Raw genomic sequence first — 13355 nt, 5'->3', positions numbered from 1 at the left:
TAATCCATTTACATTGAAGGAAATTAAATAACCAACAGATCACTGAAGAAATCAAAGAGGAAATCAAAAAATACCTAGAAACAAATGACAATGAAAACATGATGACCCAAAACCTATGGGATGCAGCAAAAGCAGTTCTAAGAGGGAAGTTGATAGCAATGCAATCCTACCACAAGAAACAAGAAAAGTCTCAAATAAACAACCTAACCTTACACCTAAAGCAATTAGAGAAAGAAGAACAAAAAAACCCTCAAAGTTAGCATAAGGAAAGAAATCATAAAGTTCAGATCAGAAATAAATGAAAAAGAAATGAAGGAAACAATAGCAAAGATCAATAAAAGTAAAAGCTGGCTCTTTGAGAAGATAAACAAAATTGATAAACCATTAGCCAGACTCATCAAGAAAAAAAGGGAGAAGACTCAAATCAACAGAATTAGAAATGAAAAAGGAGAAGCAACAACTGACCCTGCAGAAATACAAAAGATCATGAGAGATTACTACAAGCAACCATATGCCAATAAAATGGACAACCTGGAAGAAATGGACAAATTCTTAAAAAAGCACAACCTTCCGAGACTGAACCAGGAAGAAATAAAAAATATAAACAGACCAATCACAAGCACTGAAATTGAAACTGTGATTAAAAATCTTCCAACAAACAAAAGCCCAGGACCAGATGGCTTCACAGATGAATTCTATCCAACATTTAAAGAAGAGCTAACACCCATCCTTCTCAAATTCTTCCAAAATATAGCAAAGGGAGGAACATTCCCAAACTCATTCTACAGGGCCACCATCACCCTGATACCAAAACCAGACAAAGATGTCACAAAAAAAGAAAACTACAGGCCAATATCACTGATGAACATAGATGCAAAAATGCTCAACAAAATACTAGCAAACAGAATCCAACGGCACATTAAAAGGATCATACACCATGATCAAGTGGGATTTATCCCAGGGATGCAAGGATTCTTCAATATATGCAAATCAATCAATGTGATACACCACATTAAAAAATTGAAGGAGAAAAACCATATGATCATCTCAATAGATGCAGAAAAAGCTTTTGACAAAATTCAACACCCATTTATGATAAAAACTCTCCAGAAAGTAGGCATAGAGGGAACTTACATCAACATAATAAAGGCCATATATGACAAACCCACAGCCAACATCATTCTCAATGGTGAAAAACTGAAAGCATTTCCTCTAAGATCAGGAACAAGACAAGGTTGCCCACCCTCACCACTATTATTCAACATAGTTTTGTAAGTTTTAGCCACAGCAATCAGAGAAGAAAAAGAAATAAAAGAAATCCAAATTGGAAAAGGAGAAGTAAGACTGTCAGTGTTTGCAGATGACATGATACTATACATAGAGAATCCTAAAGATGCTACCAGAAAAGAACTAGAGCTAATCAATGAATTTGGTAAAGTAGCAGGGTACCAAATTAATGCACAGAAATCTCTTGCATTCCTATAAACTAATGATGAAAAATCTGAAAGAGAAATTAAGGAAACACTCCCATTTATCATTGCAACAAAAAGAATAAAATACCTAGGAATAAACCTACCGAAGAAGACAAAAAACCTGTATGCAGAAAACTATAAGACACTGATGAAAGAAATTAAAGGTGATACAAACACATGGAGAGATATACCATGTTCTTGGTTTGGAAGAATCAACATTTTGAAAATGACTATACTACCCCAAACAATCTACATATTCAATACAATTCCTATGAAACTACCAGTGGCATTTTTCACAGAACTAGAACAAAAAATTTCACAATTTGTATGGAAACACAAAAGACCCCTAATAGCCAAAGCAATCTTGAGAAAGAAAAACGCAGCTGGAGGAATCAGGCTCCCTGACTTCAGACTATACTACATAGCTACAGTAATCCAGACAGTATGGTACTGGCACAAAAACAGAAATATAGATCAATGGAACAGGATAGAAAGCCCAGAGATAAACCCACACACATATGGTCACCTTATCTTTGATAAAGGAGGTAAGAATATACAGTGGAGAAAAGACAGCCTCTTCAATAAATGGTGCTGGGAAAACTGGACAGCTACATGTAAAAGAATGAAATTAGAACACTCCCTAACACTATACACAAAAATAAACTCAAAATGGATTAAAGACCTAAATGTAAGGCCAGACACTATCAAACTCAAGGAGGAACACTCTTTGACATAAATCACAGCAAGATCCTTTTTGACCCACCTCCTAGAGAAATGGAAATAAAAACAAAAATAAACAAATGGGACCTAATGAAACTTAAAAGCTTTTGCACAGCAAAGGAAACCATAAACAAGATGAAAAGACAACCCTCAAAACGGGAGAAAATATTTGCAAACGAAGCAACTGACAAAGGATTAATCTCCAAAATATACAAGGAGCTCCTGCAGGTCAATGTCAAAAAAAAACAGCCCAATCCAAAAATGGGCAGAAGACCTAAATAGACATCTCTCCAAAGAAGACATACAGATTGCCAACAAACACATGAAAGGATGCTCAACATCACTAATTATTAGAGAAATGCAAATCAAAACTACAATGAGGTATCACCTCACACTGGTCAGAATGGCTTTCATTAAAAAAATCTAGAAACAATAAATGCTGGAGAGGGTGTGGAGAAAAGGGAAGCCTCTTGCACTGTTGGTGGGAATGTAAATTGATACAGCCACTATGGAGAACAGTATGGAGGTTCCTTTAAAAATGAAAAATAGAACTATCATATGACCCAGCAATCCCACTACTGGGCATATACACTGAGAAAACCATAATTCAAAAAGGATCATGTACCACAATGTTCATTACTGCCCTATTTACAGTAGCCAGCTTATGGAAGCAACCTTAGTGTCCATCAACAGATGAATGGATAAAGAAGATGTGGCACATATATACAATGGAATATTACTCAGCCATAAAAAGAAATGAAATTGAGTTATTTGTAGTGAGGTGGATGGACCCAGAGTCTGTCATACAGAGTGAAGTAAGTCAGAATGAGAAAAACAAATACCATATGCTAACACATATATACATGGATTCTAAAAAAAAAATGGTTCTGATGAACCAAGGGGCAGGACAGGAATAAAGACGCAGACGTAGAGAATGGACTTGAGGACACGGAGGGGGGGGAAGGGTAAGCTGGGACAAAGTGAGAGAGTATCATTGACATATAAACACTACCAAATGTAAAATAGATAGCTAGTGGGAAGCAGCCGCATAGCACAGGGAGATCAGCTCGATGCTTTGTGACCACCTAGAGGGGTGGGATAGGGAGGGTGGGAAGGAGATGCAAGAGGGAGGGTATATGGGGATATATGTATGCATATTGCTGATTCACTTTGTTATACAGCAGAAACTAACACAACATTGTAAAGCAATTATACTCCAAGAAAGATGTTAAATTTAAAAATATATAGTAATATATATTTTAAAATACACAAAAATTGAACCTGAAAAGGATGACATAAAGGTGAATTTAAAAATAACTGCTAAAGAGATGTTTATGCCAGGAAGATGAGTCAAACAATCAATAGTGTGTGCTTGCACTTGTATCTTTACAACTATAACTGATCTGCAATATCCTTTCAGCTATTTTTGCAAGACATATCATTTTGGGATGGTTGGCTTGGTTAAAACTAGGTAATATAATCTGTAATTCAATTCACCTGAGTTCACATACTGCGGCAAAAGAAACAAGCAAATCCCCCAATCGTCACTAACAGGGAAACTCCCATTTTCCCTCAGGAACGCTCCATACCACGTGACAATTCCCCCTCGTTAAAAACCACCAGAAACCCCCCGGAGGTGCATACATTGTGCTTGCTTCTTGTAGCTAGTGAGACCACACTGATTATTGTAAGAATAATTCTATAAATATGTATTAAGAATGCATACTGTGTCTGGTAAAATGCTAAGTGCTAAAAATGTAATTTAGTCCTTGTCCATATAATAAGTGAAAATGAGAGAGTATTTATTAACAGTATTAATTTCATAATAGTAATAACTAACACTAAGTAACATTTCCAATGTGCCAAGCACTTAGTGCTTCACATATAATAATTTATATAATCCTCTCAACAATTCTGTGAGGTAGATGCTATTAATTTTCATTTCTTGAGCTACTAGTAGATTTAAACATTTTCATAAACAACATTCAGATTTACAAGTATGTAATTTGAGAGTTATTAAGATAGTCTGGGGGAATGCTATCCTTTGGTGGAAGAATTCCTAGGAGTTGTTGTATACATACAACCATGCTAAATAAATATTAAGCTCCAGAATACAGGAGTAATGTAAATTGAGGAGTCAAAATTTTATATAAATATTCCCAGATTTATACTCAATTTTATGACTTTGACTTTCAGATAGAGTAGTTCCTGAGACTCAGATTCATGCTGGAATCTGGATGCATACAATCCATCTTATCAATATATGACAAGAATAGATGCAGTAGGAATATTTCCACTACACAGTTTTGCCTCTTTTGTGTTTTTTGGTGGGTTTTTTTGTTGTTGTTGTTGTTTTGTTTTTCCGGTGGTCAATTGCCTGTTCATCTCCTTCATTCACTTTTCTAATGGTGCTTGTTCATTTTCTTAGAAATTTTAAATGATTCTTAAATGTGCCTTAATAGCACATCAGTGACTTTAATCCCTTGATATTTATCTAGCAAGTATCTTTCTCAGTTTTCCTTCATTTACATTTTAATAAAGTCCATCTTTCCACTCTTGAATACTGGATTTTATTTGCAGCATCATTTTGGTTTTCTCTTGTAATGCTTCTCATGCACCATTTTCATAATTTGAATTTCTGAATTATAGGAAAGATCAATCAAATGAGGACTGATAGAAAAGTGAAAAAAAGTACGAAAAAGAGTCAATAAAGTAAAAAACAATATATCTTCCCAATAACATCTATACAGAGAACAAAATTACACCCATCAGTATCTTTAGCCTTATTTCATGATCATTCTCCTCACATACACATTAAAATAACATATTTTTGAACTTGCTAGCTTTTATCAAAATCAGAAAGGGTATAGAATTAGAGTATTATTTCCTTAAAATTTCAGGCACAGTGTACAGAAACTGAAAACTTAAGGAAGTCTAAAATCAACTGAGATAAACAAGGTGCTTAAAGTCTGTTTACTAAAATTGCCCTTATTTTTTAAGTGAAAGCAATATTTTTGTTAGACACAACAGAAAAGTAAATTGGTGTTCAAAAAGTACATTGGCAGCAGAACTTTAATGAAAGAACATAGTGACATTTAATTTTCACAGTGCTTATAAAAAACAATAGATGATTCTGTTGATATCCTCCAACAATTCCAATGCCTTCAAGAAAGTTAATGTGTAAATTATTTCATCACTTTAAAAATTAAGAAAGTTAAAACTTCTTTGAGCTGAATAGCCCCAAATTTCGAAGTTTAAAAAGTCACAAGCTATAAAAACTTATGAGGAAACTAACACATCTTTTGGTACTGATGTATAATCTGTGATTTAACACATAAGATGTCAAACAGTGACTAAATAATCCTCAAATGTTATATGCATCTTTAAAGTTTTTGAAAAAAATATATTTTAAAATGTAATACATTTAAAATATTTTTTGTATGAAGTACATGATGTCAGCCAATTCACTGACAGATCTGAAAAGTTGAATGTTTGCAAAACATCTTCAGCAAGCTTGGCCTCTTTCTACACAAACCAAACGACGTCTTCATTTCCTGTTCCTCTGTACTCCTGTATTAGTCACCTGAGTTTGAAAACCAGCTCTAACACTTACTGGCTGGGTGACTTTAGACAAATTACTTTACTTCGCTTTTTCTCAGCTTTTCCATCTGTAAAATGGAGATAATAATAATATCTGTTTCTTAACAATGAGGTACCATCTCACACCGGACAGAATGGCCATCATTATAATAATAATTGTCTACAAATAATAAATGCTAGAGAGGGTGTGGAGAAAGGGAACCTTCTTACACTGTTGGTGGTAATGTATATTGGTGCAGCCACTATGGAAAACAGTATGGAGATTCCTCAAAAACTAAAAATAGAGTTGCCATATGATCCAGCAGTCCCACTTCTGAGCATATATCCAGATAAAACTCTAATTTGAAAAGATACATGCACCCTATGTTTATAGCAGCACTATTTACAAGAGCCAGGACATGGAAACAACCTAAATGTCCATCAACAGATGAATGGATAAAGAAGATGTGGTATATATATACAATGGAATATTACTCAGCCATTAGAAAGAATGAAATAAAGCCATTTGCAGCAACATGGATGGACCTAGAGATTATCATACTAAGCAAAGTAAGTCAGAAAGAGAAAGACAAATACCATACGATATTACTTATATGTGGAATCTAAAATACGACACAAATGAACATATCTACAAAACAAAAACAGACTCACAGATACAGAGAACAGACTTGTGGTTGCCAAGGGGATGGAGAAGTGTGGGAGAAAAGGATTGGGAGTTTGGGATTAGCAGAGGCAAACATATATAGGATGGATAAACAACAAGGTCCTACTGTATAGCACAGAGAACTATATTTAATATCCTGTGATAAACCATGATGGAAAAGAACATGAAAAAGAATATTTATATATAAATATAACTGAGTCACTTTGCTGAACAGCAGAAATTAAACACAACATTGTAAATCAACTATACTTCAATAAAAAATTTAAACATAATATCTGTTTCTTAAGGTTTTTATGATTTAAATGAGTTGATATTTTCCAAACATTTAAAATCTCACCCGATAGTTCTGGAAACAACACAGTGAATGTAACTGACACTGAATTTTCCACTAAAAATGGTTAAAATGGTAAATTTTATGTTATGTATATTTTACCACAATAGAAAACAAACAAAATAGCTCCTGACACACAGCAAGAATTTTTTAAATTTTAAAATAGCACTTATTACTCTGTATTATAGTTATTTGATGATTTGTCTCACCTTTAACTAAAAGCTTCATGTAGATAGACTACGAATCTAATTTGCTGAGAATTTGTAGCTCTAACACCTAGCATGGGTCTGACACATAGAGGTCCTAAAGAAATACTTATTAAATTAATGAGTAAGATGTCCAGCAATGGAATGGGCTGCCTAAGAGATGGTGACTTCCCTGTTAACATAATTAGTTAAGCAGAGGATATGGTGATCACCTGTCAGTGATGTGTCAGATATGTCTAATACACTGGGACGAGTAAAAGGCTAAAATTTCTTCCTAATCTAAGTCTGCATTATTGTATTTATCTTGTGCTTTAATATAGCAGTTTTCATAGTCTAACAACAGTACCAACATAATCAAAGAATTCCGTCTTTCAGCACTTGCCACCTTGACCCCCCACAATACTCTCTGGTCATACTAAAACACTTTTAGCCTTTTTTGATCTCCTAGCATACTACATGCTTTTTCCTTTGTTTAGAATGCACTCTTTAACTTGTGTGCTTCACTTTCTTGATGTCACACTCCCCAAACAGGCTCACCTGGTCCTCAAAAAGGGTGTTAGTTGCCCCACACATTATGCCATAGCACTTTGGCTTTATATTTATCCATGGTATAAAGTCACCGATTTGCTAGTTCTCTAGACTGTAAGCTACTTGGAAGCAGGGTTTGTGTCTTGTCCACTGGCCTTTCTCATCCACCTAACACACTACCTGGTAATACATATTTATTAAAAGAATTAAGGCATGAATGAAACCATCTTGTGAGGTCTACTGCTTTCAATTGTGTACACCATAGATAATCTTTAAAAGCACATTTATTTTTAGATATTTTTTGGTCAAGCAGTTGCAATGCTTTCTTTGTGGCAAAATTCTGTTCCTGTGTCAATGATTCTGAATATCTCCTTAATGCTATCCAGCACAATATGTGATATGAAAATATGTACCCCAAAACGAATATGTGTTTTTATTTTGTGCCTACAACTTACATTCTTCAAAGCAAGTTTTCTTGAGCCAAATACTTGAAGCTAAAGAAACCAGGCCAAAATCTGCTAGGACACTAGCCATTTTTGTCTGAAAGAAATGAAAACCAAAAAAAATGAGTTCTTACCTACTGTTACCATGACAATTTGTCAGAGAAGACGAATATTGATATTCCAGACATGCTGGTGAAAAAAAAAATGAAAATATTTTAACTTTATGAGAATTTGATGATCCCTAGTCTACCCCCTACCTGCTGAGCTTTCCACTTTTCCCATTTATCCTGCGGTTTCCCACAAAAGATCATTGATACATTGAGAAAATCTCAGTGAGGAAGTTGGCCTAAAAGAGGATATTATTCTGTCCAGGAGGAAAATAAAAGGAAGGTCTTGCATCAAATTCCCAACGTAACAAGTAAGGATTTTTTTTTGGTTGAATTTTCATCAGTGTCACAGAAGAATTAGAAGGTTCCTCAGACATGTTACTTATTCAGCAATTGGCATTTATTGGGCAGTTGACACATTAATAAACGATGACATATCATCTGGTATCAGAAATCGACTCTGGATATTTAACTACATTAGTTTAGTGAAAAGCTTGCACTCATTTAACTCAAGCATCTGTTGTGGTTAGTTCTGCAGACAGCTTTCACGAGCCTTCCCTCAGTTCTGGTTTCCCTTCATCCTTTTCCCTCCACTCGCGGGGAGGCGGGGCCAGACGTACCTGCACCGCCCTTCCCCGTTGATTGGCAGGTCGCTGGGGCGGGCCGGCGCGTGCGCACTGGCCTGGCCAGGTCCAGTGAACCATGGAGACGTCGAGGCGCTTCGCCCGGGAGTGGTGTGCCCAGAGGCTTCCTCGGGCGCAGACGGTTGTTTGGAAGGTGTGGCTTTGTGAGTTCTGGCTACTACTGCTGGGTTCCGGTTTGAACGCGCATTTTTTGCCACACGAAGAGGACGTAACGTTTATCAATGAGTACGTGAACCTGCACAATGAGCTCCGGGGCAGCGTCATCCCCCGAGGGGCTAACTTGCGCTTCATGGTGAGGCCCTAAGGCGGTTGCCCAAACCTCCAACAGCCCCTGTCAGTACCTCCCCCTCGGCCGCGGAGAGTCTGGGTCACTGCTCTGAGCCTTAAGGATCGCGGACAACCGCGCTTAGAGTTTGGGTTTTAAAATACACGTAAAGTTTATATGTTCAAGAAATAAAAACCACTGTCACTCTAACGCATAGTTATTACCAAGGGTTTGCACAGGGCTTGGATTAGGGTGAGTACAGGTACTCACCAGAGGTGCAAAATTTAAGGGAGCTTTAATTCGAGAAAATGATAGTTTAATGCAATTTTTAAAATTTAAAAATCAATGCAAAAGTATTATTGATGAAACAGAATCACTTTAAACAAAGACAGGATCTTTGAGCTTGAATTTGGGAGAGGCAAGTGAGGCACTCTCAGGATAATGCAAATGAAAGGTCAGATTCTGTTCTTATTTAAAATTTTGAATTTTTATCATGGATGTTTTCACACTAATTTTGCCTTTTTAAAATATTTTTTATCTTGATTATTGAGATTTTTGGTATCCAGCCTAAATTTTGCTCCCTAGAGGGTGTTTCATTCACCTCGTCCTAGACCCAGCCCTGATTTTGCATTCCCTTACAATATAGTTCTTGCTTCTTTCCCATTTTTTTCCCCATATTTCTTTGTAATGTCTCATTAGCTGTTCCCCTGGTGCTATAGAGTCTTCATGATTGTCATTGAAAATGAATGCAAAATGTATTGAGTAAATATCGGGAAATTAGGAGCTTCCAGTTTATGTTGTAAATATTGCAAGGACTGTCTCCCTAGATATGTCTTTTCTTCCTTCTGGATTAGTTCCTTAGGAAAAATTCCAGAAATGTGATAAATAAAGTATGTGATTTTTTAATTTATACGATACGTAGCAATTGCTATACTGAAGGACTGTGCCAAATTAAGCAAATATCAGCAGTGTAGAAGTACAGTAAGTCCCCTACATACAAACGAGTTCAGTTCCCAGAGTGCGTTCTTAAGTCCAGTTTGTTCCGAAGTCCAACAAAGTTAGCCTAGGTACCCGACTAACACAATCGGCTATATAGTACTGTACTGTAATAGGTTTATAATACTTTTCACACAAATAATACATAAAAAACAAACACAAAAAATGAAACATTTTTAATCTTACTGTATAGTACCTTGAAAAGCACAGTAGTACAGTACAACAGCTGGCATACAGGTGCTGGCATTTAGTGAACAGGCAAGAAGAGTTAACTGACTGGAGGAGGGAGAGGAGGTGGGAGATGGTAGAGCTGAAGGATTGTCAGCAATAGGAGACGGAGGGCAAGCTGCAATTTCACTAACACCTGTAGTTGATGGCACAGGTTCTGGTTCCTTGCTGGATTCAATTCTATCTACCCTCTTGAAAAAGCAATCCAGTGATGTCTGGGTAGTAGCTCTTTTTTTCTTGTCATAGATGACATGGTAGCACTGGATTGCATTCTGAACGGTTGCTGCAACCTTTGTGTACCATACTACGTTCAGTCCTGTGCCTTAGAAACTAACAGTGCCTCCTCAAATAAAGAAAATCCCCTTGCCATTTCCTGCGTCGTGAATCTCTTCTGTTCTTTAGTTACTTCTTCTTCCTCTAGTCTCTCTTTGTCCACTCTCTGGGCCTCCAATTCCATCAGGTCTTCATTATTAAGCTACACAAAGTAAGTACACAAAGCACAACCACTTGTAGAGGATGCACGCACGTGACAATGTACGCCAGACACGTGAACTAATTTACTGGACTGGACATGTGACATACCATACATACATGTGACTGGACATACCACATCTGACTGGCTTGGGCATTTTCAATCACTTGCTAAACTAATAAATTATAAAAGGGAACTTTGCTTTAATGTTAATTTTAAAATGTTATTTTGATTGGACGTATTTTGTTCTTTCTTGTTCATTTTCTTTACCTTTTGAATTGTCAGTAAGTTTCCTCTTCTGTTTATATATTTTCTTATAGAAATATATCAATACTAGCATTGTATATGCTGAAGATAGTTTTATCCAAGCCAATTTTAATCTTTTGAATTTAATTAGAATTTGAGGATATTTGAGAGTTATATCTATGTATTTCCCACCCTTTGTGATTAATTCTATTTCTTCCAAGTTTGAAGATTAGCGTTCCTCCTGATAATAAATAAACACAAAATATTTTTAATTCAACTTTTTATAGGTTTTGTATTCCTAATGTCTAAAATTTTTTTTAAAGGAATTCCTTTATTTTTATTTTTTATTTATTTATTTTTGGCTGTGTTGGGTCTTCGTTTCTGTGCAAGGGCTTTCTCTAGTTGTGGCAAGCGGGGGCCACTCTTCATCGTGGTGCGCGGGCCTCTCACTATCGCGGCCTCTCTTGTTGCGGAGCACAAGCTCCAGACACACAGGCTCAGTAGTTGTGGCTCACGGGCCTAGTTGCTCCACGGCACATGGGATCTTCCCAGACCAGGGCTCGAACCCGTGTCCCCTGCATTGGCAGGCAGATTCTCAACCACTGCGCCACCAGGGAAGCCCTAAAATTTTTATTTCAAACATAAAGCATAGAGAATAATATAAAGCATAATATTGTGTCCCCTCAATATATATCTTAATATGTGAACATCTTTGAAGGAATAATGTTTTGGGTACAGTTTAAAGCTCCACTCTAAATTTTATCCTTCTCTTCTTTCTAAAACTTTGTGTATATTTTTCCCATGGATTTTACTAGGATGTAAATAATAACTGTAAATAGTATAGTCTATCATAATAGTATGGTCTACTTAGAACTTTTCCTTGACAGGTTTGGAAATCATACATTTTATCTTTATTATTTATTGGTTATGCTTAACATTTTAATGTATATACTTTACAAGGTCCAAAGTTAATCAACATCTATAATCTCCTTCTAAATATTAAAAAGATATTACAACACATAAATTGTTTGTCTTCTGCCCATGTCCATGCTGTTGTTGTCGTCACCTAGTATTTTTGTTCGACCTTGTTTTTAAACTCAAAACATTTATTGGGGTTTTTTTTTATTGTAAAATATACATAACATAAAATTTACCATTTTAACCATCTTTAAGTGTACAGTTCTATGACATTAAATACATTAAACACATTGTTGTGCAATCATCACCACCATTCATCTCCAGAACATTTTCTTCCTACCCAATAGAAACTCTGCACCCATTAAACACTAACTCCCCATTCCCTTCTTTCTGCTGGCTACTACCATTCTACTTCCTGTCTTATAAATTTGACTACTCCAGGTACATCATATAAGAATCATAAGTGTTGCTCTTTGTGACTGGATTGTTTCACTTAGCATGATGTCTTCAAGGTTCATCCATGTTGTAGCATGTGTCAGAATTTCCATTCTGGGACTTCCTTGGTGGCGCAGTGGTTAAGAATCCACCTGCCAACGCAGGGAATATGCGTTCGAGCCCTGGTCCGGGAAGATCCCACTTGCCGCGGAGCAACTAAGCCCGTGCGCCACAACTACTGAGCCTGTACGCCTAGAGCCTGTGCTCCTCAACAAGAGAAGCCACTGCGCTGAGAAGCCCGTGCACTGCACGAAGAGTAGCCCCTGCTCTCCACAACTAGAGAAAGCCCGCACAGCAACAAAGACCCAATGCAGCCAAAAAATAAATTAATTTTTTAAAATTTTTAAAAAAACAATTTCCATCCTTTTAAAGGCTGAATAATATTTCCACTTTATGTATATACCACATTTTGTTTATCCATTTATCTCTCCATGGACAGTTGAGTTTCTTCCACATTTTGGCTATTGTGAATAATGCTGCTGTGGACATAGGTATGTGAATAAATATCTGTTCGATTCCCTGCTTTCACCTTTACTCGGTATATACCCAGAAATGGAATTGCAAAAACGTGTACAAATTCTATGTTTAATTTTTTGAAGAACTGACATTCTGTTTCCCATAATGGCTGCACATTTTGCATTCCTACCAGCAATGCACAGGGTTTCAATTTCTCCACATCCTTGCCAACACTTGTTTTAATGGGTGTGAAGTGGTATGTCATGGTTTTGATTTTCATTTCCCTAACGTTAGTTATGTTGAGCATATTTTCAGGTGTTTATTGGCCATTTGTATGTCTTCTTTGTAGAAATGTTTGCACAAGTTCTTTGGTCATTTTTTGGTCAGGTTGTTAGGGTCTTTTGGTTAGCTGAGTTGAAGGAATTCTTTATATATTCTGGATAAAATCCCTTGTCAAATATATGATCTTCAGATGTTTTCTCCCCTTCATAGGTTGCCTTTTCATTCTGTTAATAGTGTCCTTTGATACACAAAAGTTTTTAATTGTAATTAAGTCTAATTATC

At 36.2% G+C, this 13355-nt stretch overlaps 1 protein-coding gene across 2 annotated transcripts in view; it reads left to right on the top strand.

The window, feature by feature from the left end:
- The first annotated feature begins 3312 nt into the window (after positions 1-3312).
- The window catches only part of GLIPR1L2 (GLIPR1 like 2), a 44319-nt gene continuing 34276 nt past the window's right edge, over positions 3313-13355 (top strand). For both annotated transcript variants that reach the window (XM_082419108.1, XM_082419109.1), the window contains exon 1: positions 3313-9007. In XM_082419108.1, the coding sequence (XP_082275234.1) occupies positions 8774-9007 (234 nt within the window). In that variant the 5' untranslated portion in view covers positions 3313-8773. The remainder of the gene's footprint in view (positions 9008-13355) is intronic.

Source organism: Balaenoptera physalus (assembly GCF_965194825.1).
Source record: "Balaenoptera physalus genome assembly, chromosome: 13".
Classification (NCBI taxonomy): domain Eukaryota; kingdom Metazoa; phylum Chordata; class Mammalia; order Artiodactyla; family Balaenopteridae; genus Balaenoptera; species Balaenoptera physalus.
The sequence above is the reverse complement of the archived record's forward strand: the minus strand, read 5'-3'. Positions and strand labels throughout refer to the sequence as shown.